This window comes from Seriola dumerili, unplaced genomic scaffold (genome assembly GCF_002260705.1).
Source record: "Seriola dumerili isolate Sdu_G_001 unplaced genomic scaffold, Sdu_1.0 BDQW01000040.1, whole genome shotgun sequence".
Taxonomy (NCBI): domain Eukaryota; kingdom Metazoa; phylum Chordata; class Actinopteri; order Carangiformes; family Carangidae; genus Seriola; species Seriola dumerili.
In genome coordinates, this window is record NW_019174295.1 from 4,433,468 (window position 1) to 4,456,600 (window position 23,133).

A 23,133-nucleotide genomic window follows, 5' to 3' on the forward strand; every position below is an offset into this window, starting at 1 on the left:
TGATGTTTTATGCCTTATTATCGTATGACATATTTTTACTTTTTTTTAACCTTTTTATGGCTTATTATAGTATGATGTTTTATGCCTTATTATCCTAACACGTTTTTAGACATTTATATGCTTTATTATCCCTTGACGTTTTTTGACTTTTTTATGCCTTACTATTGTATGAAGTTTTTTGACGTTTTTTTGCCTTACAATATTATGACGTTTTATGCTTTAGTATACTATCACGTTTTATGCCTTATTATACTATGATGTTTTTTGACATTTTTTATGCCTATCTATACTATGATGTTTTATGTCTTATTATCCTAACATGTCTTTAGACCTTTTTATGCATTATTGTCCTATGACATTTTTTGATGTTTTTCATGCCTTACTATTCTATGATGTTTTATTCCTCATTATTCTATGACGTTTTTGAGGTATTATGATTCTTTTTAACGTTTTTGTGCCTTACTATCCCATGACATTTTTGACGTTTTTTTGCCTAACTATACCATGATGTTTCATGCCTTATTATCTTAAGACCTTTTTACACCTTTTTATGCCTTATTATCCTATGATGGTTTTTTTTACATTTTTATGCCTTACTATACTATGACATTTTTTGACGTTTTTCATGCTTTACTATACTATGACGTTTTATGCCTTATTATCTCAAGATGTTTTTAGACGTTTTTATGCCTTACCTTACTATGATGTTTTTATGCCTTAGCATACTTTGACGTTTTCATGTTTTTTTGTCCTATAGCATAGTTATATACAGTATAGTATGTATAGGTTTTTATTCCTCACTATTCTATGAAATTTTTCTGACTTTATATGCCTTAATATACCATGACCCTTTTATGAGTTTTTATGTCTTAATACACTATGACGTATTCATGATTGTATATGCCTGAGTATAATATGTTGTTTTTATGACTTTTCATTCCTTGTTATAGTCTGACTTTTTTACACCTTATTAGAAATAATTTTGATGACTGTACTATGAAGTTTACATGACTTTTTATACTTTATTATATTGTGACATTTTCTGCCTTTTTATGACTTACTATACTTTTACTTTTCATTCCTTACTATAATTTGTGTCGTTTTGATGACTTTTTATGCCTTACTATACTTTGAGTTCTTTATAACTTTCCATGCCTTATTATACTGTCTCATTTTTATGACTCTTCATGCCTTACTATACTATTACATTTTTATGACTTTTCATGAGTTACTATAGAGGTGTGGTGTTGTTTGAGAAAAAAGAAGACACCTTTTCACAGAGAAGAAAGAACTTTAATTAAATATAGTGAAGAGTCAAAAAGTTATTTTACACTTCAAAGTTCAAAATAATAATAAAAAAAAAAAAATCAACATTATCATCTTTACAGTAGTTTCCTCTGTACTCTTCCCTTCCACACTGATACTGCTGATAATGTGTGTGAGTGAATGATGACCACCACTGTCAGCCTGAACGCAGACAAGCCTGTGATAAATGTTAGAACTGTTGTTGGACAAGTGCTTCATCATACTTCCTTAAACCAAACCCTCTATTCACTCCTTCCTGTACAAGTATTTATATATGTACTATAAAAAAAACATCCTTCAGCTTTTTATTTTAGAGGAAAAATGATGACACTCACACTCAGAAACACACACTTGCAGGCACTCACATGTAGACGCGAACAGAAGAGTGGTCTCCAGACCCATGTTTGAGATAAAATAAATAGGTGGCTCATTTTTAAAGAAAAACATGAAGGAACGGGGGAAGGCAAACATACAGAGTATTAATAGCACAATCAAAACAAGGTGGGGGAGGGAAATGAACAGAGGACAGGAGCATAGAGAGGACAGAAAGCCTGACCAGAGCAAGAGAAGTGGCTGCAGGAGGAAGGAGAGAGAAAGAGATTCTTTTTTTTCTTCCATCTCTTTCAGCCTTCATTATTCAATCTCAAAATCCATCACATGGAAGACAAACACAGATAATTATATCAACAATTTGGTAAACTCTACACCTAGATAATGCAACAAAATGATGCTAACTTTAACAATAATGATACAAACAACATTGTGACAAAAAAAAAAAAAAAAACCAACAACAAAAACATCCTCCTCCTTAACTTATAAATCATAAAACAATACACCATGGCTTCTTTTAGTTTGATTGAAATGAGCAGTGGAAGTATGGCTTCTAATAAACAGACACTATATAATACACGAAACAAACAGTTTTCATAACTATCAAATCCTTGGACATGAAAGACAAAGCAAACGAGAACATGTGAACATATTCAAGGAGCTTTCAGGATTTATTTTCAGGGTTTCAATTGATTTCTTCTTGATAATGTCTCTGTTCTTTCATCTCAATTTGTTTAACTTTTACTTATAGACCTTCAGTCTTAGTTTCTGAGGCTACTGACTTCTGGCCGATGAAGTGTTCACCCAGTTAGTTTAAATTGGAGGTCCAGATCTCCTCAGACAGTAGTTCATATTATTTCTGTTTATCAAATGGAAAGAAATTTACTATGTCAGCACATGATGCTAGTTAGGTTGTCTGTCTGGCCAAGTATCCAAATTCATTTTCAAATAATTTTTAGTTGTGGCAAATGTCAACGACCTGAATGACAAACAAAGATCCATTTGTGAACGCTACCTGCTGTAGGTCTGAAAATGACACCCTCATACAGCACTGACAGTTGTAAATAATAACATTATTGGCTTCTGACTGAGTGACAAGACAAGATGTGATGAACAGCAGAGAAACTCTGGCATAAGACTGTTTAGGCATTAACGTCTCAAATAAGGGCTTTGGCAAAAATAAACAGAACATAAATTAAATTCATTAAGACTGTTGAACCACACACACTGAGCTGTACGCTCAGACTGCAGGGCTGAGGGAGCAGTGACTTTCACAACAAACCATCAAGTTATATCGTTATTTCATACACTGCGCATTTAAGACATGTTGCTGGCTCTGCGCTACAAAAACTGGAAATCCATATTTCATCTTTACTTCTGAAGAAAATATGTGCAAGGGCAGATTTTAAAAAAAAAGTGTACCTCAGTGAAGTAGGATTTTTAGACTCAGTTGAAGATTTAAAGACTTGACAGTTCTTGCAGCGCAGAATTTAAGACACACCAGTGGCTAATTCTCTCACTCAAACTGTTCAACTGAACCAGATCTGTGGGTAGGAAACAAAATCAATCTGATTGGCTGTATAATCACATTCAAAATCCAAATTAAAACAAATATTTAAAATCACAGCAAACCAAAAAAAAAAAAATAGAGAAATAAGAATTTGTTTGTTAAGACAAAAAGATGTGAAAACAAATCACAACAAAATTAAGGTCAGAATGGCAGCAGTCTTTAAGACATGTTCTCCCTTTTGCAGTGGTCGCTGTGGCTGTGTGCGACTTTAAAACTGATCATAGTAACAGATCCAATGGACGGACTCATTGGCATTGAGTTGTTGGGTCAAATCCTGAACAGTAAAGCTACTGTTGGCATCCAGTAATCACACACCCCAGTGTAGGGAAGGAGCTGCATTCGTTTATGGCCTTTTTACATTTAGCTATCATCAAATCTGCCCTGGATTAGCGCTGCAGCAGGTCTAATCTCTCCTGTGAATCTTGCACGGTGGGAATAAATTTCGTTTTGGCTCGTTAAATGACTGAATCTTTTCTTTCTCTCTGCACTTTCTGTTCGCTGAAAGGTAGATTTGCACTTTTTAGAAAATGTAGCACACAGGAGCAGCAGTGCACAAAGTACATAAAGCAAGCTCAAAGTAAACATTGGGATTTCTTGAATGGCTAAAACTGCAGCATCAGTCGCAGGCGGGAAGCATCTAAATCCTTCAGGCTGATTGGTTCAGTGCAGAAGTGTTTGTGCTGTTGTGTGAGGATTTGGCCAAGAGAAGTGAGTGTGTATGTGTGTGTGTGTGTGGTTTGGCTTGTCTGTGTCGGCTGGATTTGACCCTGTAGGAATCCTGCAGCCTCATCATCATCATCATCATCATCATCATCATCCTCATCATCATCATCATCGGTTTTACTCATTGTATTCTTCACATTATATTCCTTCATTAACGACCAGACTTCATAAATAGAAAATCCCTCATGTTGGATACAGTTAGAAGATGATTATCACACGTTAACTGTTGCACAAAAAGAAAACAAATCAACAATCACTCGAGGGAGGAAGTGGATTCTCTCCAAAATAAATACACTTCCAGTGTCCGTGGAGAGTCATAATGTAGGCGTGGCCATTCTCCTATAAAAGCATCAAGGTGTACAAAGTCTAAACAATGTATTTCCTTGCAAATAGTTGTTCTCTTGCAGTTGTTTTTTTGTGTTAGAAAGGGCCTGAGTTGGGTTTTGTTCCTTCAGATAGGGACAGCTGCTTCCATCCCCGACCGGAGTCTGACTCACACCGAAATCCTCCGCCCAGGATCGGTGTGAGTGTGCTTGGTTCATCTCGCACCCAGTCGCACGCACACACACACACACACACACACAGTCACGTACTCACACCTTTACATGGGTGGGACGATCATTCCAGGGATTGCTGTCGGATGGAGAAAGAGAGGGAGAGGAGGGAGGGGGACAAGAGAGAGAGAGAAAAAACTTTTTAAACTTCGCCAAATATTTTCATCGTCATAAAAAAATTCACTCGTAAATACATCAATATGTTTTCCCATCTGTGCAGCTGTGTGACTGCAGCGACATTTAAACATCAATAGATGAATAAATCAGTAAAACCGAGTGGGGACACGTCATCTCAGTTGGCTCTTAGTGATGCAGCTCACACACAAACACACATTCAACTCAGCTTGGGAACAGTTGGCGCATTTTTACTGTATGTTTGTATGTGTGCCTGACAGATTGCATCATGGCGTGTGTTGTATTTAAACCCAAGGGATGGGTGTCAACATGTGAGAAGCAGAGCCCAGCCCAAAGTGACACACACACACACACACACACACACACACACACACACACACACACACACACACACACACGACCTCACACACACACACACACACACACACACACACACACACACACACACAGTATTAAAGTATTAAATTAATGGTTTTATTTGGTTTAATTTCATGGGAAGTGAAAAATGGAAAGAGAATAAAGAATTGTTGTTTTAGAACCAGCTTGACAAAACTTAACAAAATGTATTGTTTCAGCGGAACCTCCAGTTTTTTCTGTTTTTCTTTTTTGTCTCAAACACTCACGAGCACACAGACACATGCACACACACACACACACACACACACACACACACACACACACACACACACACACACACACACACACACACACACACACACACACACACACACCCTGTAGGGCAGGTATACCGACAGTATAAACTGTCAAGAGAGTCGAACAGCTGTCATTGTTGATCGCTCCCTAGTAAGCTGCCAGTGTGTGATCACCGAGTGTGTGTGACAGAGGATAGTGTGTGTGTGTGCGTCTGTAAGTGGCGTGTGTTTATTTGAGCTCTGCTTTGAGGATAAGCTTTGAGTTCCCACACACCCGCACATGCTCTCTCTCTCTCTCTCTCTCTCTACACAAACAGAAATGCAAGTGTAAATTCACACACAGCTAAACAAAGTCAGTAATGTTGAGAAATAAATTCACTGTGCCAAATGTCTTTTTTTTTTTGGTTTCTGTAAATATCAAACTTCCTGTCTTTTTTTTCCCAGCCAATAGAAAGCCAGAGAGGAGTTACCAGGCAACAGAATGGCTTGAGATGAGAGGTGGATGGAAAAATTAACGAGGCAGAGGATGGAGATGTGATGGTAAGATGGAGCAAACATGGGAGAGAGGAAAAAGACATGCAGAAAAATGAGAAACATGTGAAACATGACAATTATTACTTCACTGAATTGTTCAGTTCATTGAAAGTTGGAAACGTAATTAGTTAACAGAGTGGAATGAAGAAACAGTAGAGGAACATACTTCAGGTGAAGGCCAGGCCTTGTAGAGAGCTGGCTGTTGAGTACTTGCTAGAGTCCACAAATGTCTGATCTGGTAGAGAGGCAGAGAGACAGGGACAGAGACACGACGAGGGACGGGTGAAAGTTCAGAGGAATCACAAGAGGAAGGGTTAAAAGTCGAGAGAAAAAACAGGAAAGAGAAGGGGAAAAAAACTGTTAATCCAAAAGTTGAAGCAGTACGAAAAGCACTGAAGAAACAGTTCATTTAAAAGCAATTAAAAGCAATTTAAAAGCACAATCCATTGTAATTACTAAGTAATAATAACCACCTTTTCCAGAATGATAGTGAAACAATAATAAGTAGTAAATGTGAATGTAGCCTGATGCTCTTGTATAATGCTATGAAAAAAGTCGGACGTCCAAAGTGCAAGACGTTGACAATGAAGAGTTCGTTCTGTGTCTCCTCATGTACGAACGTCAACACACTGGTTTTAGTTGTAAATGTTTCAAATTGTAACCACACAGAAGTCAGAGAAGAAGGTCATGACTCCAACTCCAGACAGTGTTGATGCACTCATACATGTGTTTGCGGAAGGCCATGACCTGCAGGATTTCATGACAACTTTTCTGCAAAATAACGCTCAGCGAAGCGTTTCATTGGTCAGTCACATACATGCAAGCGCGTAGAAAAGTCCGTTCTCCCAACTGGACGGCTTGTGTTATTTTATGTCTGTTTTAACGTGGCCTTAGAGTTGAATATTACGTGAAACCTTTACTTGTGTGGATTATATGAGAACAGTGAGCAGCTCCTTGTACTGTGGCGTTCAGATTTCTACATGTTATGCAGGTAACATCCACTTCTAATTCACCCATTGAGTCGTTTTTTTTTTTTACTTCAGCAGTCAGTAAGTAGGAACTGTTTTCACTGTGAAAGTGAAGCTACCTGTACTTCAGAGAGCAGGATATGAAACACAACAGGGACTGTAGTTACAGGTAGTTTCAATAAACTCATCAGATAAGCATCATTTACATGGAAACCCCCCCCCCACCCCCCGAGCATCCTCTGACTGACTGGCTGTTGTCATGGTAGATTACCTTGGAGCCCGTTGCCGTTGGCGCTGGTACAGGAGGGCGGAGGGGAGGAGGAGGGCCTGACCACCGGGGCGAAGGCGGATTTCTGCTTAACGGCCGCCGACACCATATTGGCCGGAGAGAAGGAGAAGACGCCAGAAGAGGAGGAGCAGTTGGAGGGGAGGGAGGTGGAGGAGGCCATAGTGGGACTGGATGGGACAACTGGAGTGGTGGAGGAATAAGGAGAAAGAGAGATGTGGGATGAAGAGGTGAAGGGTTTATTATTTCACCAGTTACATTAGAAATTCTCCACTATGTGTGAGAAATAGCAGAGGTTAAACATTACATGCTTGTAAAGAAAGAAAGAAATAATTGCTTGAATTTGGCTCTTTAGTTCCAGTGAAGGTAAATCTTAATAGTACAACATTCATTCACATTTTGGATAACAGTATGTTGCCATGGCAACATTTTAGGGGAGGTCTTTCTCTGTTTTAACACAACAAAGTTTGGCGTGGAAGCACAGAGCCCCAACCTCAACCTCCGAAGCTGCCACAGCAGCAGATCATTGCCCTCTGTTTAGGAATGAAATGTTCCACAATCACATATGGGTGTAATGTTTCTGTGTCCACATACTTTTGGCAATGTGGTGTCTTATATTAAGTGTGTAAGTGTATTTTATGAGAAGTGACACGTGAAGGTTCCACGTAAGCCTACTCTCCCCAAGTCAAACGTCTATGTCCGCTTCCACCTGCATCATCATCATCATCATCATCATCATCAGTGACAAAAACTTCAGCGGACAAACAAAATCTTTCATCTCTCCGTCTCTATCCAGTTTTACTTCCCTCTCTCTCCCTCTTTCCCTGTTGCTTTCTGCTAAATGGAAAAGAGATGCAATTAACCAACAGAGAGAAAAGAGTTGTGGCTGTCAGATGAAAGGCAGTGAGGGAAGGAGGGAGGAGATGGACGGAGGACAAAATGCAGTACGGGCGGTGAGTTGGTGATTGTTTTTGAAGACACAGAGACAGAAAGCCCCATGGGGAAATCTCCACACAGCAGATCTGAGACTCTCACTTTGTGTCTACAAACATTTTGTGTGTGTGCTTGAGTGTGCGTATGTGCACACCAATGTTTTTTTTTCTGCCAGTGTGTAGGTACAATATCTAAGATTTCCTTGTATGTTTGTTTGTCGGGTGAATGTGTTCATGTTCACTCACTAGCATAAGGCGAGTTGGCGGCAGAGCCGTTGAGGAAAGTGGGCGAGCCTCCCAGGTTGGTCATGCCAGCGTTGTTAGCGTAGCCGTTCATGGTGCTGGTGACTGAGGTGTAACTGGTCTGCTGAGGCGTGGAGCTAGGCACGTAACCGTGAGGAGACACACTGCTGCTGCTGCGCACAAAACCTGCAGGACAGAGAAAGAGGAGCAGGACAGTCAGAGTGATGCGGACACAGATCTTACATGAAACAAAATCTGGCAAGTTTCATGTTGACTGAGATTTAACACCAGTTTACTCGACCATACATCCATATTAATGTATTTTCTGTGACAAGATTGCACCACAAGAAGAACATGTTATGTAAAATTCTGTTTGTGAGTGTTTCAAAACATGATTACACTGGGTAATCTCTGCAAAGTATACGTATTTTCATTAATGATGTCCCTGCAAATATGTCACGACTCTGGCTTTGAGCGACCTGTGTAATATACAGTACACTCAAGTCTTGGAACAATGTGTGTTGATGTGCATTTGATGACAAACTATGATGGGAAACAGTCGAAGGTCTTACCCTGATTGGCCTGTGAAGGTTCAGAGACGTTGACGGACAGCTGCCCGGTGAAAGAGTTGACCCCCATCATGCCGGTGTGGGTGGAGCCGGAGAGCTGGGTGTGTCCTCGAGGAACGCTGTAGAGAGCTTCTGCGATGTCCGCCGCACGCTTCAGGATGATCTCCTGCAGGAACAGAAAAACATAAAAGAATAATTACCAATTAAAAAAAAAAAAAGAAAAAAGAGAGAGCTGACGTATTGTCTTCACACTTGTTCCTCTTTCAGTGTGGACGTCTGCTCCTTACCTGGTTATTATGGGGCAAACCATAGAGGGCTTCCACCAGGTCGGCTGCTCTCTTCAGAATAACCTCCTGAGAGAAAAAGAGAAAGGAAATAGGTTTGTGTGCAGAAAACACATGTAGCTTTCTTCTACTTTTTCTTCTTCTGTCTTCTTGAAGGTCTTGTAAAAAAAAAAACAAAAAAAAAACATCTAAATTATAATCCACCAATAAATTAGATGAAGCTTTTAGATGCACACGGAGACACACATGGAGGCAGATTGCAAAAAACAGATAAAAGTTATTTAAAAAAAAAAATGCCGCCTCTTTCTCGTCACCCCCCCCCCCCCCCCACACACACACACACACACACACACACCATCAACCAACATCCATTTCACCATCTATTCATGATAAACAAATTGCTCTTCACTCCTTTTAAAGGCAAATAATCTGCTGTCAAGTCAAGTGCTTTTATGCGTCTAAATGACATCTTGAAGTGACAGGTATTTAAAATATACTCCAAAGTAAATCTAAAGTGCACAGTAGGCTCCTCTGCTGCGCATCGCTCTTCACGTCAGACCACACTGATCCCATGTGGGCAGTTTTGGTCTGGAGCTGCTCTGTTGTTGTCACAGTCCAGACATTCCTTCAAAGGGCAACACTGCAGTTTTTTTGTGTAAAAAGTTCTTCTAGTTTGTGACTAGAAGAAGTGGATTTGTCCCACAGTTCTCACATTTTCATCTCTCATGATGGAGGATGTCATTAATCATTCTTGAATTTCATGATTTTATCTTCTTCCTAAATTTCTTCATCTCTCTCCATTCTCCATGCTGCTTTCCCGGTTCATTTTCACCATTCGCTCCACCACTCCCTTCCTCCGGCTTTGCCTCCTTTCTTCTTATTTTCCCCACACACTAACATCTATACAATTCCTTTTTTTTTTTTCAGTCTCTTTATTGTTTCTCCTCTCTTCCTCACCCGCCCACTCTCTCGCTCTCTCCCTCTTTCACTCGCCTCCCACCCCGGGGTCTAAGGTGTCTTGTTTAACAGTTAATGTGTTGTCGTTTCCACAGCGTGAGGCCGCCCGGCGACAGAGAGAAAATTACTCTGTGCTTCACAGTATTAACCTGCACTACACACACACTCACACACACGCACACACACACTTATGGTTGGCTGCATGTGTGCTCTCCTGTGAGCTTGTGCCTGGTGGAACATATTGCTTCTCCATCAGTGTGTGTGTGTGTGTGTGTGTGTGTGTGTGTGTGAGGATATGTGAGGTCACAGAGCCAGTCAGCAGTTTTAGTGTGCCTGTCCATGGTGCTAAATTCAATCCTTTACACATTATTACGGCCATGCTGGCTCTCTGTTAACCTCTCATTATTAGACTGGTGAGCTGAGCAGCTCACGCACACGCACACACACACACACACGCACACGTGCAGACACACACACACACACACACTAACACTCACTCACAGAAACCTGATCCTGAATGTTCGAGCAGTTCCAGTAAGGCAGTAGCTGATAAACGGGAAGGAAATATGATCCTCTGGTAACATCATCATTATCAGGTCTGCAGGCTTCTTACTCTCCATCACTCAGAGCCTCGGACGGCTGAGATCGATGCACCTCCAATACTTTGCCTATTTACGTCTTTCATATTTGGACACACAGCTACTCACATCGCCTTATTAATCTCTCTCAGGTTGCATCTGTAAATAAGAAAGCATTGTTCGTCAGATTACCTCCTGCTTAACACAAATGATTGACGCTCCCAGCTGCATTGTGTTGATATGAATGAGACTAAAAGTGTTGTTGTAGACCTTGTTTCAAAACTGATTTAAAAAGTCTAATATAATCCGGGCTCCGACATCCTGAGGGCTTGAACTTGTGTCAGTAGGACAGCCTGCAGCGACAGTGAAAATACATCTGATTATGGCGCCAAAATTAAAGCTGTTTTCATGTTTGTTTGTTTTTTTTGTTTGTTTTTTTTGTGAAAATGAGAGGAAAATACATCTGTCAGGCACCAGTTCGAACCCTTGAACTGAGTTTGTGCCATGATACTGCAGAAATGTGTGTTTCCTTGATATGATGATTTGAGTGTCAAAAGGTGTCAATATGTCTAAAACTGGGATAAATTTGGTTGAAAAGTGAAGGTGTTTCACGCACATTTCAATTGTCAATAGTTTCATATTGAGTTTTTATCGGCCTCAGGTTCTCACACACAGGTCGTTTAGTGGTCGAACTGATCTGGAATCAGATAAAAGCTACAAATTTAAATTGTAAATTACTACTACAAGGGTTAGGAGACAGATCCTGTAAAGGATATTTCCAATGACTAACGTAGCCCCAGTCCAGAGGAGTAAAGTCTTGAGAGAGAGTCGGATGTTTTTACATCTTTTCAACATGTGGCTAGAGTGCGAATCAAACCACCTCCTGAGGTGATTTTCAACAATCAGATTTCCGTCCGTCTTGAATACTTCTTGGGTAAAGTCCTACTTAGTATTTGCTGAGATCGGACAGCTGTATGATCTGCCCATGATACATGAAGTGACTGAGTGTAACTGCACTACATGTCTAAAATACTTGAACTGTTCCGCCAAATTTAGTCCTGGGGGGAAAACTTCATTCTTGACCTTGGAAAAAGTGGTTTGACAGAATACTGCAGGTCCGCCTACTACATTGTTTTTTCCAGAACTTTAACCTACATGTCAAAGTCTTCGTTGTAAAGTTTGCTTCATAAGTAAGTTCAGTGGACTTTCAGAGGAAACAATCTTATTCTGTCAAAACTAGTCCAGTTTTTAACCTTAGGTGCCAAGATGTTTTTGACATGCCAATCAATCAACTGCTCTCTGGGTTTTGAGTAGTGTGACAGAAACTGACACTGAAGTGTTTCTTTTTTAATCACAGACTCCTGCCATTTTTATTTGATTCTTGTAATTGCTGCAATAAAACCTGATTTTAAAGCTTTCATCTCTAATATCTGGCTTGATTCATGTGATTGTCCTACATCGTCTTTATCTGTTGTCAAATATTTATGGAATATATGACGAGCACTTGTCTGTCATTTCACTTCCATGCCTTGTCAGTCTTTAAAAACATTTTTCAAGATTCAAGTCCTTGATTGAGTTTATTTGAGTCATCCTCAAGATGTTTTTTCCTTTTTTTTTTTTTTTTTAAATATTTAGTATCATCTATTCTTGTCTGTTCCAGTTAAATATGCAGACAGTCAGACAGAGAGGAGGGGATGAGTGAAAGAAATGACAGATCTATTGGCAGAGGTAAAGAATAACAGGAGGTGTCTAGGTGCTTTTACTGTCTGAGTTATGACCATCCCTAATGTGATAACCATACATTACGCACACACACACACACACACACACACACACACACACAGACACGCTGACACACACATGTTTCATGCATTAGGACCAGGAAACGCTGAGCCGAGTATCTGTGGGGTCAGATGTGTGTGTAACGTGCGTGTGCCAGGCCAGCACAGACATGACACACACATGACTTATTCCTCCCTAATGCTGGTACATTAGCCGCTTGATCCGCTTCTAATGTCCCATTAGGGATGCCGTACATGCAGGGTCACACCTTGCACAGGGATGATGTCATACTTTACATGAGGGCTCAGGGGGATGTGGGGCACAATCACTCACACATACATAAAAGTATTGACACACACACACACACACACACACACACCATCTGTGGGACATCTTCTCTTACCAGTACGTTGTGAGATAGTGTTAGGATGTGTGGTTTCACATCTCATCTCTTCTCACCGGTGATGTGACTGTATTGAGTATAGAGAGAGTTTCATGGCTTCATGCCTGTGTGTTCATGCATCACTGGGATTACTCATACTGGTGATGCTGATGACATGACCTCAGTGTGATACATGACATCAAAATGAGTCGCATAGCTATGTCAGCTGAGTGACTCACACAGGAAGTCACCAGTCTAACGGGGCGGACACACACTGATCTATCTACCTATCTATCTACCTATCTACCTATCTACCTATCTATCTATCTATCTATCTATCTATCTAGTGCATGAATATTGTTTTAAACAATATACAGTACACCAGTACTGAACCTGTGCATTGCTTTTCAGATATTCTCTTTTCTAACGGTCACAAGGGCCTTGAACAACAATAGAGGATGCTCAGCATATTGGCAGGAACTGCCCGCCGCTTGATCTAAAAAATACAATTTGTGCCGACACATTGGCTCATATTTATTGAGTGCTCAAATGTAAAACTTAAGATGACCCTTACTGTCTTTTACTGCTTTTGTTTTTCTTCCACCATTTTCTGCTGCAGTGAAGACGACACTACAAGCCAAGGGAGTCGATTGATTTCTTGTGTGTCCACCGAGGCATCTCCGCTCCTTCCTCTCTGAGTTACAGGCAGACTGAGCCTCACTGGTGATTTGTTGATCAGAGCAATAAAACTGCTTTATAGCAAAGTTATTGATTATTAAAAAGTTTCAGATTCTTAAAGATACTAAAGGTTTTAATCAAGATTCTTCAATTCTGAACAAACATTAATTCTTATCACTTGTGATTGTACTGAGAAGCTCCAGGTGTCTAAGTGGGAGATGAAACAGCTGGACTCCTGAGTCCACCCAAGCTAAGAAAAAAATAATAAAAAATTAAAAAAGAGAAAAACACATTGGAAAAGTCCCTTATTACACAACTAAAGCAACAGTCTCACACTGTTCAGTGGAACTTCAGAGTTCCTCACTTGTTTTAAACAGGACAGTGAGAACAGTCGGCAGGCGTCACTGTGTGTATGACTTTATACACTTACTGTACGTGCACATATGGATGGATGCTGAAGAGATCACTGCGACACAAACTGGCAGCTGAAGACTGGTGTGTGTGTGTGTGTGTGGCCAGCAAAATCCCCTGAATGTTCACTGAACAATTATTGAATCGGCTGTCCGCTGGTAATCCTCTCATACACTCCACTGCCCCGTCTGTCAGTCTGTCTGTCTGCCTTCTTTATAGTGCTGGCAACAAACTCTTATAACTTCAATAAAAGGGCTGATCGATACTCGCAAGGAGCACGCAAGTGTGTGTGTGTGCCGCCAACAAAAACACCCAGAATATTCTGTCTCACACACACACACACACACACACACACACACACACACACACACACACACACACACACACACACACACACACACACACACACACACACACACACACTGTAACCTCCTCTCACAAGACAAACACAAGAAGAATTTTTTGCATCCAGAGTCCAAATACACACAGATAAGACAAATACATGTACAATCTCTCTGTCTCTCTCTCTCTGTCTCTCTCACACACACACACGGGGGGCAGCAGTAATAAAGTCTCAGGGTTCGATTAACCACTAGTCTACACAATGATGAATTACCCAGCGATGTGCGTGCGTGCGTGCGTGCGTGCGTGCGCGCGCACACACGCACACACACACACACACACACACACACGACCAGATAAGAATGTGAGAGAGAGGAACCCTGTTCTAAAGAGAGAGCATCAGTGGTATTACGCAGCAGCAAAAGGAAGACACAGTCTGACTCAGGGTCGTGTCCTCTTCAAAACTGTTAGTCATCTCTCTTTTTTTTTTTTGCGTGGAGGGTTGGGGGCAAAGAAATGCAAGGCACAGTGACGAGAGGGGGTAATAGTGATTGTCTTTTGTAGTTTCTCAGGTGATGTGGTCTCCCCCCAATATTTAACTATTATAAGATTTTTCCATCTTGTGGTCTGTGACTGTGGCAAGTGCCTGATTTTATGGATCGTGGTTTTGATCGTGTCATGAGGGAAAAGCTCTGGAAGTCACCCCGTGTTTGGCTGTGATGAACTTCTCTGATATCCTCTGCTTGGATCTGATACCTGATCAATGAATCCAGCTTATCTGGTTTTGTCTGCAGCAGCTTGATAGTTCTCATTGTAGCTTTGCCTGAAAGTATCTCGTGTGACATCATGTTGCATATAATAAGCTTGACTGCTTATCCACGAGAAGGAAAAAAATAAATTACCAAATAAAACAGGCCCAGAAAAGTGCTTTATAGTGGATAAGGGTCAAAAGTGATATCAGTACTTGGTTCTTAAGGTATTTATGGACCCATTTAATACAAGTAATATGCTCATTTGTTTTATTTCTCCTGACAAGCTTAAGCCACAAAAGAAAATGTGTTGGCTGATGCTCTGATAGATTTTTCATTTTTTCCCCCTTAAATTTGCCACTTTTAAAATGTTAAATGCCAACTGTGAAAATCACTGTTTAAATGCCATATTGGAAATTTTAGCTATAATGAATGCATAGTGTCTGTAGTGACGTGTAGTGCAAAAATGTAATAATTATTATTTAAGTAAAGAATGAACCAAGAAATATTAACTAGTCAAGTGGCAACCTCTTCCTTTTCCACACCCCCAGCATGCTTCACGGGACCTGACAGCTCAAAATGCAGAACTGATCAATTAGATTGATCTGTTGTGTAAATAAATCTAAAAAGAAGTGTGGAGAGGAGGTACAGCTTTATTTTACCTCTACATTTCAGAGGAAATCCAAAGAGGAAAAGGCAGAAGCATTAAATATTCTGTATTAGCAAGGTGAATGCCATCCTCTTCAAACCTCACAAATTGTGTTTGTTTGTGTGCACGTATGACTGCTCATATGTGTATGTGTGTTTATGTATGAAAAGCTGACCCAATCCTTTTTGCCGCTCTGACTCAGCCTTTACCAGAAGCTGGAACTAACATCACTTATGGTATCACACACTTTGGGAAACTGGATAACATCATTTCCTGCACTGATTTTTCTGCAGCACTTATTGTCGTTATTGGAAGTTGCTCTAAATGCAACAGACATGGTCACTGAGAAAAGCTTTTAATACAAGAAAAAATTTAGCTTGAATACTGGCTTGGTTAAAAGCATGGAACGACATGGATGAGATGATGGAGCTTTTAAAAACCTCAACTGTGTCCGAAAACGTTACAGTACGTCGACTTTAGATATCTCCCTCCCCTCAACTGGGCAAAACTATGATGAAATCATAGTGTTACTGCAGTGGTCCAGAAGACAAACTTAAGCTGCAATTAATAGGAAATCATTTTTGTAATCAATCGATCAATCAGTCAATCAATCAATCAATCAATCAATTAAGTCATTTTTCAAACAGAAATCCCTAACATTTGATTTGCTGCCTTTCCGTGTGTTAACATTATAATAAACTGAATGTCTCTTGGGTTTTGGATTGTCAGAACAAAACATTTGGTCGTATCAGGAAACTGTGATTTGCATTTTTCACAGTTTTCTCATGTTTATAGAGCAAAAGTTAATAAATCAACTGTGAGAACAATTCTCCGATTAGCTGAAAATAGTCGTTAGTTGCTGCCCTAAGGCACACCACTTCCTGCGTTGGCATTGGCAACGGTCGTAAACCTTGAGCTGCAGAATCGGCCAATGTGGACATAATTCCTTGGATGCTGTCCTGGATTTGACCACACTACAGCAATAAACTGTTTCTTACCTAATTTGCTAAAATAATGAGTTATAACCTTATGCCTTGTTGTAACCATCTGTAACAGTTTCTAACCACAGTGTAACTTTAAACAGTAAATGTTGTACCCTTCTAAAACACCTCATTTTCCTCATTATAGTGAACCCACAAACCATCTTTTAAACCAAATATATCTTGTAGCTGTACCCACATGTCCACGTGTTACCAGCAAATGTACCATCAGCTTCCTTCATCAGTCACATGACCCTCGACTGTGATTTTTAATACCAGCATTTAAACAGTAATCAGCTCATTATTGCCCGAGGCTAAAAACACTATAACGTGCAGCAGCGTGCACTGTAAACAAGTGAAAGCGATAAATGTTTATGACTATGAATCCACAAACTTCACCCACATTTGAGGTGTGGAGTGTGTGTGATGCACTTAGTATGTTCCCACGGTGATAGTGCACACTACATCGCTAATGATTGCTCACACATGTGCAGGAGCCGGGGTGTCGGCACGGCTGTGATGACATCGCAGCATCACCACATCATCACATCATGACCAGCGCCCATGCCTTGATGATGTCACAGCAAAAGCAGCCAATCCTGGATCAGCTCCAGTGGGGATGGAGAGCCAATCAACAGCAGCTGCTTGAAAGGTCATGACCCCGCCCACCCAGATTGGAAAGTTTCAAGTTGAATCAGGTCAGTGCAGGAAGCTCACAGACGCACTCACGCACGCACGCATGCATGCATGCACGCACACACGCACACACACACACACACACACTTACATACAGATCAACATGACAGCGTCTGGTATCAAAGCCGAGCTCATCGTTTGGAGCTAATTGTTTACATCTGCTGATCCTTTAAACACTCTGCTTGATCTCCAGCTGATAAACAAATAATCAGATCTGACTTTCTGATCTTGGAGAAGATTCAAACACTCACCCTGCAAACGGGGGTTAAGCAGCTCACACACACAGAGTTCATGAAGAGGTAAAGACACAACCCACAGGAGATTTGAAAACACATATTCTGCTACGAAATATAAAAATAACACGCAGAAAACAAACAAATAAAACATAAATACAATTATTTTGTTCTTAGTGTTTTTGAATCTATGCGTGTGTATTCCTGCGTGTCTGTTCTTTGACAGCGGAGCAGCTCGGTGCGGCTCCATATAACTGAGAAGCTGCAGGTTTGATCTCTGTAAGCGATACAGTGTCCGTCCAGAGCGTCACTCATTCCAGGTCCACTGTCCAGTTCAAGCATCGGATAAATGTGTATAAGGTGCATGTTAATTATTGTGGTACCTTTGGCAGCCTCTCGGGGTCCCCGGGGTGCCGAGGGATGACCTTCTGAAGCCTCTGGAAACCGTAGTCGATGGTTGGTTCATTCAGTGCTGCAGAAGACAGAAACAGAAAGAGGAGGAATGACTAAAAAAAAGACGCTGCAACTGTGGGTCTAACTGAAAAGTCCAAGCAAAGCAAGCCACCCTCCTGCCATCGCTACTAACTGGTAGTTTATTATTTACACTTCAAACCAATCCCTCAATGTCTAATGTACCAAATCACACCAAGGACTTTGAACTTACTGAGTTTTCCAATTTAGTTATGTGGAAAACAACAGAGTAGACTGAAGCACTGACAACAACCTGAATAAGGTGTAACAGAGAAAGACTATAAACTGTGTAATTTAGTATACAGTATTTAATATGCTATATGTGTATTGTGATACTTAAGTGTAACTATCACAAGCAATTGATAACTCTATCTATCGAGTTAAAAAAAACCTGCACCAGCTGATTTACTGACCACATGGGGGCAGCAGAAACAAGCTGTAAACACAACTCTGAAATATAATCACTTTTATGTCGCGAACTTGTTAGCAAACAGTTTCCTCTTAACACACCCAACAGAAACATTAGCATTCATTTGCAGTCCTGTTTGGTCTCCATCCAAGCGTAAGTCTAATATTCGTTCTCATTTTGGCTCTATTTTGGTCTCCACCCACTCGTGACAGAAAAGCTTGTACCTGCCTCTTTAGCTGCCAAAGGCTTCACTTTGTTCACCAGCTGGTCTCTAAATTCATCTGTGTGCCATTTTGTGCTGGGCAGGCAGCATATTTAGAGCTTTTTTTTTTCTTTTTTTTTTGGTTGCTAGAAACAGCTGCTCGCTGCATCTGGAAACGACACAGATTAAAGGCAGTGAACCAAAAACAATGAGCTGAAAGACACTATAAAGCTCTGTGGAGCTGAGGAGAACTGCAGAGTCGAGTTAAACTCCACGTGGAACCCCTCTCACATCCAAGTAGCCACATAATCCATTTTAATAAAAATAAATATTGGTTATAGCCACATTTGAAGACATTTTCCACAATCTCAGTTGATTCCTGTCACAAAAAGGATGCTGTGGCTTATTCGCCACTCCTTCATTTTTGCTCCAGTGAAGGATAAACATGTATGCTAAGATTTTCCACCAGGCTTCTCTTTGTTTCCACCATCTGCTTTGTTTTTGCACCCTTAACCTCTTTAATGGTGTAAAGCAATCCTCCTGATTTCCAGCAAAATCCCAATGGTGTTATAAAATGTAAAATACATTACAGGGGCAAATGGGGACTGACCAGTGAGGCTTGATGGGAAAAAAAGAGAGCTGACTCTTACTTCCTAGCGTATTGAAAAAAAAATGCAGCCTTCCCTGTGGGATTTCACATCTAATTTAGCAGACTTCTATGACGCTAAATAACATAAGGCCTAGTGATTGTGTACATGCATGTTGTGATGACACTACATAATCAACCAAGGACACTAAGGGCTTCCTTCACCACACCATACTCTGAGCGTTATCACTTTCATCTGGTATATTTCTGAGTCAGCTCTTGTTTTAAAGCTTCAGTATCCTTGTTTCAATAAGAATGTGGTAGCAGATTATGAGTATTAAACTGTTACACGTTGCACCTTAATGCTATTTGTGTTCACTCTGAGCTCGCATGCATGACAACAGACGCAGAGTCTCAACATCTGTGCCAGTCAGCGAGGGGGGTATGGATGGGGTTGACTGGAGAGGAGAGAGGATGACATCCTGTTTTGTGACATTTCCTAGGCTTCTCTAGGTTGGGAAAAGACGAACCTGCTCAGCGTGATCTCTGAGAACCGACAGACGACCGGAGGTTAGAGAGGCGGGCTTGTGAATGAGAGGTCGGCAGTTCAAAATTTGGAAACTGTAAGCGAGGAAAACGCATCTCTCAACAACTTCTGTGGAGGGATTCTCTTCAATCGCGGCACTGAAACGTCTCCAACGGTGCAGGAAGCTGCCACTGTGAAAATCAGTGGATTTACTTTATTTCAGCTGATTAGCATCTAAGCTCTAGTTCTTTTGAATGTAAAGATATTCCATTCCAGATGGACCCATTTATAATTCATCCCCCAATACTTGACTCCTCCTTTCTTCACATTAGTCCAGCATTATCGCAGTATTGATTACATTTATATTTAAAGCTTTAAAAATCACCAGTGAATTGAGAGGAAACCCACATGACTAAATATATTAAGAAGGCTTAAATTTCAGCATTAATCCAAAACATAATTCAAAGACCCATTGAGGATTGAGGGCAGCCGCTTGGGTGGCCAACAATTACATAGCATGTTTTCCGGCTACCAGTTAAAGGATCAGTTCACAAAACACAGTGGAGGTGAAGAAAATTTCTTTTACGCTGCTCAAATTATTTAAAACATTAGCAGTTTATTAGCAGTTGATTATTAGCAGTGGTTCATCCTGAGCAGCTGAAGCGTTGTAGGCAAAAGGAAAACAGGTTTTCTCAGTTTTTCAAGTTGGACAAACAAAACTTCTGTCACCCTCATTGTTGTAGAGTGGCAGCAGAAATACCAGAGCGGGAGCTCAAACTTGATTAAACAGATAAAAAACTATCTGCATGATTAACAAAATAAAAATCTTCATGCTAACTGATCATTCGAACAATCAGTCAAGAAGCCACCACTCAAGAGTTGTGCTTTATTTTGTGGTTTTTGGCTGTGTTACTGAACACAAAGCGACTCAGCACAGTAGCATGGCAGGCTAAAATCTTGCTGGTCTGATGCTTTCAGCACCGATGCTACATTCAGCAAAGTAGTCTTTGTAACCGGAAGCTGGTACAGCCTCCTCCTCTGCTGTCCAGTGTGATTGACACTGAGAGAGCTGCATGCTCTGGACTGGACCTGAGCAGCAGCAGTGAGTAGTACAGGTTTCATTGTTGGGGTAAAGGGTTATTTAAGAAAAACATCACTAACTGACTAACTCAGAGATTCTGATTCGGGTACAGCGCTACTAATTACCAGTGAAGGTAAAAGAGGAAATAATATGGGTGAAATGATGAACTGTTGTTTTTCTGTTGGGATCAGTGGTAGCAGCCCTGTGACGGAGCGCAGACACGCGGTTTAATGCAACATGAACGTGTTCAGAGATGGATAGACCTGGTGGAGTAACTAATGGTGTCAAAAGCATCTGTATGATAATAACACTGCAGGTATAATCTAAAAGGTTTTAAAAAACGCTTAGAGTTCACTTTAATGTTGCAATTCTCTTCTTCTACACTCTTTATCCAATCAACATGTCAATCAACTGTAGCTCTGAAAGCTCCGTCAGTCAGGATGATGGCTTCAAGTATGATGTGCGTGCATGTCTGCATGTGTGTTTATTTATATGGCCCTGAACATGTGTCTTCACCCCATTGTTGAACCTAAAGTTATTGAATGTGTGTGTGTGTGTGTGTGCGTGTGTGTGTGAGACAGGTGGAGGGAGGAATAAGAGAAGTAGAAAGATAAAGACAGAAAGAAAGAGGAAGACAGGCTGTGCTAGAAGACGGGATTGTAGGTGTGGGGTGCAGAGGGTGTGTGTGCATGTGTGTGTCTGATGTCCAATTGTGCAGCTGGAGTGATATTTGGTACTTTCCACATCCAGCACTGATAAATTACTTGCAGCTGAACGTCTTATGTGTTGTTTTTTTTTTACTTTCTTTTTGCACATGTGTGTGTTTTTTTTATATGTATGTCTGTTTTATTATCACATTGCACCCAATTTTCTGGTTTCTGTTTTGCCCTAAACCTCTCAATTTGTTAGCAACATAACTTCATAAATTGTGTGCTGTAAAAATACCAGATGTTAAACTGTCATGAACAAAACTACCCCCTGCTCCAAAGAAACCTTTTTAAACTTTTTAAAACTCTGGATAAATTATGATTTTATGATTCACATGTGATAATTACATCAGTATGGCTGGCGTGCAAGGAGGTGAGGTCAAGGAGAAGAGAAGCAGTGGATTGATTGAGAGAGAGAAAGAGTAAAAGAATAAAGATCAGGTGACAGGAGAGGAGAGGTGAGGGAAGCATGTGTTGAACCATCCAAAAAAAAAAAAAAACAAAAAAAAAAGAAAAAGAAATCAGTTATGGTTGAGAAAAACAAAACTGCACAAAAACAGCTGCCTAACAGTCGATGGGATATCAACTGTCAGAATTAACTGCCAGTGTCAGATCCACACTCTCTTTACATCTCTGGAGACATTCAACCGATGCCAACTCTGCTAACACACACACACACATGCACACACACACAAGGACGCACACACACACAAGGACGCACACACACGCACACACACGCACACACACGCACACACACGCACACACACGCACAGAGACATGCATTCAACAGAATGACTTGGAGTGGTTTCGATACCTCGGGCCTAAAGTGTCTCCAACCGACCCTTTATTAATAGAACAAATGTGTTTCTTAAATTGTTGAAAGGTGTGTGGATGATTGTGTGTTTAGGCTAATATAAAGAGTGCGTGTCTCCAAGTGTATGTGTGTGTGTGTGTGTGTGTGTGTGTGCGCGCGTGTACTTTGAAGCCAATAGGTCAGGTTTCTCAAATGAATTCTTTAGTGGTTTCTTTCTGTGATGACACAGAAATAGTATCAGCGCAGAAAAAAGACACACAATTGATTGCACATTAGTTGTAAAAAGGCATCGGTAACACCAGCCGAGGTTCACTCATCATAGAAACACTGGTTACACTGACTCCCGCAAACAACAAACACACTTGTCTCCAGCCTCGCACACAGGTTTTTGAGATGTGCGCTCAGACAGGAAACTGAAAACACTAACACAGTTGAAAAGGAATTGTCGTTGTGCATAAAACTGTGTGGATCATAAAAGAATGGGTGGAAAATGTTCAGTATTTCATAAAGAAACATCCCCTCCAGCTCAGTATATGATGATGATTGATATAGCGTATGATTATAGGTATCAAGTAGTTGTTTCCTCCTTTGGGAGTTTCTCAGCAGGAGACCAACAACCGGAGGCTCATGAGCACTGGCCCACTCGGCCTGGTTCATCTTCCAACATATACACCCATTTAAGAGTGGGGCCTAGTGTGTAAACTAAAGAAAGCCTGCATACTTATAAACCACTTGATACATATAATCACATGCTGTATCAATCATCATCATAGGAAACTGTGTAGATCATAAAAGGATTGGTGGAAAATGTTCA

At 40.7% G+C, this 23,133-nt stretch overlaps 1 protein-coding gene across 6 annotated transcripts in view; it reads right to left on the reverse strand.

The window, feature by feature from the left end:
- Positions 1–4,303: 4,303 nt before the first annotated feature.
- LOC111217131 (transcription factor COE1) overlaps positions 4,304–23,133 on the reverse strand; it is an 89,070-nt gene continuing 70,240 nt past the window's right edge. For 4 of the 6 annotated variants that reach the window (XM_022738865.1, XM_022738863.1, XM_022738862.1 and 1 more), the window contains 6 exons: positions 17,907–17,995; positions 9,090–9,155; positions 8,806–8,968; positions 8,237–8,419; positions 7,044–7,241; positions 4,304–4,561 (listed from right to left, as the gene is read on the reverse strand). In XM_022738865.1, the coding sequence (XP_022594586.1) occupies positions 4,530–4,561; positions 7,044–7,241; positions 8,237–8,419; positions 8,806–8,968; positions 9,090–9,155; positions 17,907–17,995 (731 nt within the window). In that variant the 3' untranslated portion in view covers positions 4,304–4,529. Of the gene's footprint in view, positions 4,562–5,970; positions 6,040–7,043; positions 7,242–8,087; positions 8,093–8,236; positions 8,420–8,805; positions 8,969–9,089; positions 9,156–17,906; positions 17,996–23,133 lie in introns of all 6 variants that reach the window. The other 2 variants (XM_022738866.1, XM_022738860.1) reach the window with 2 other exon arrangements.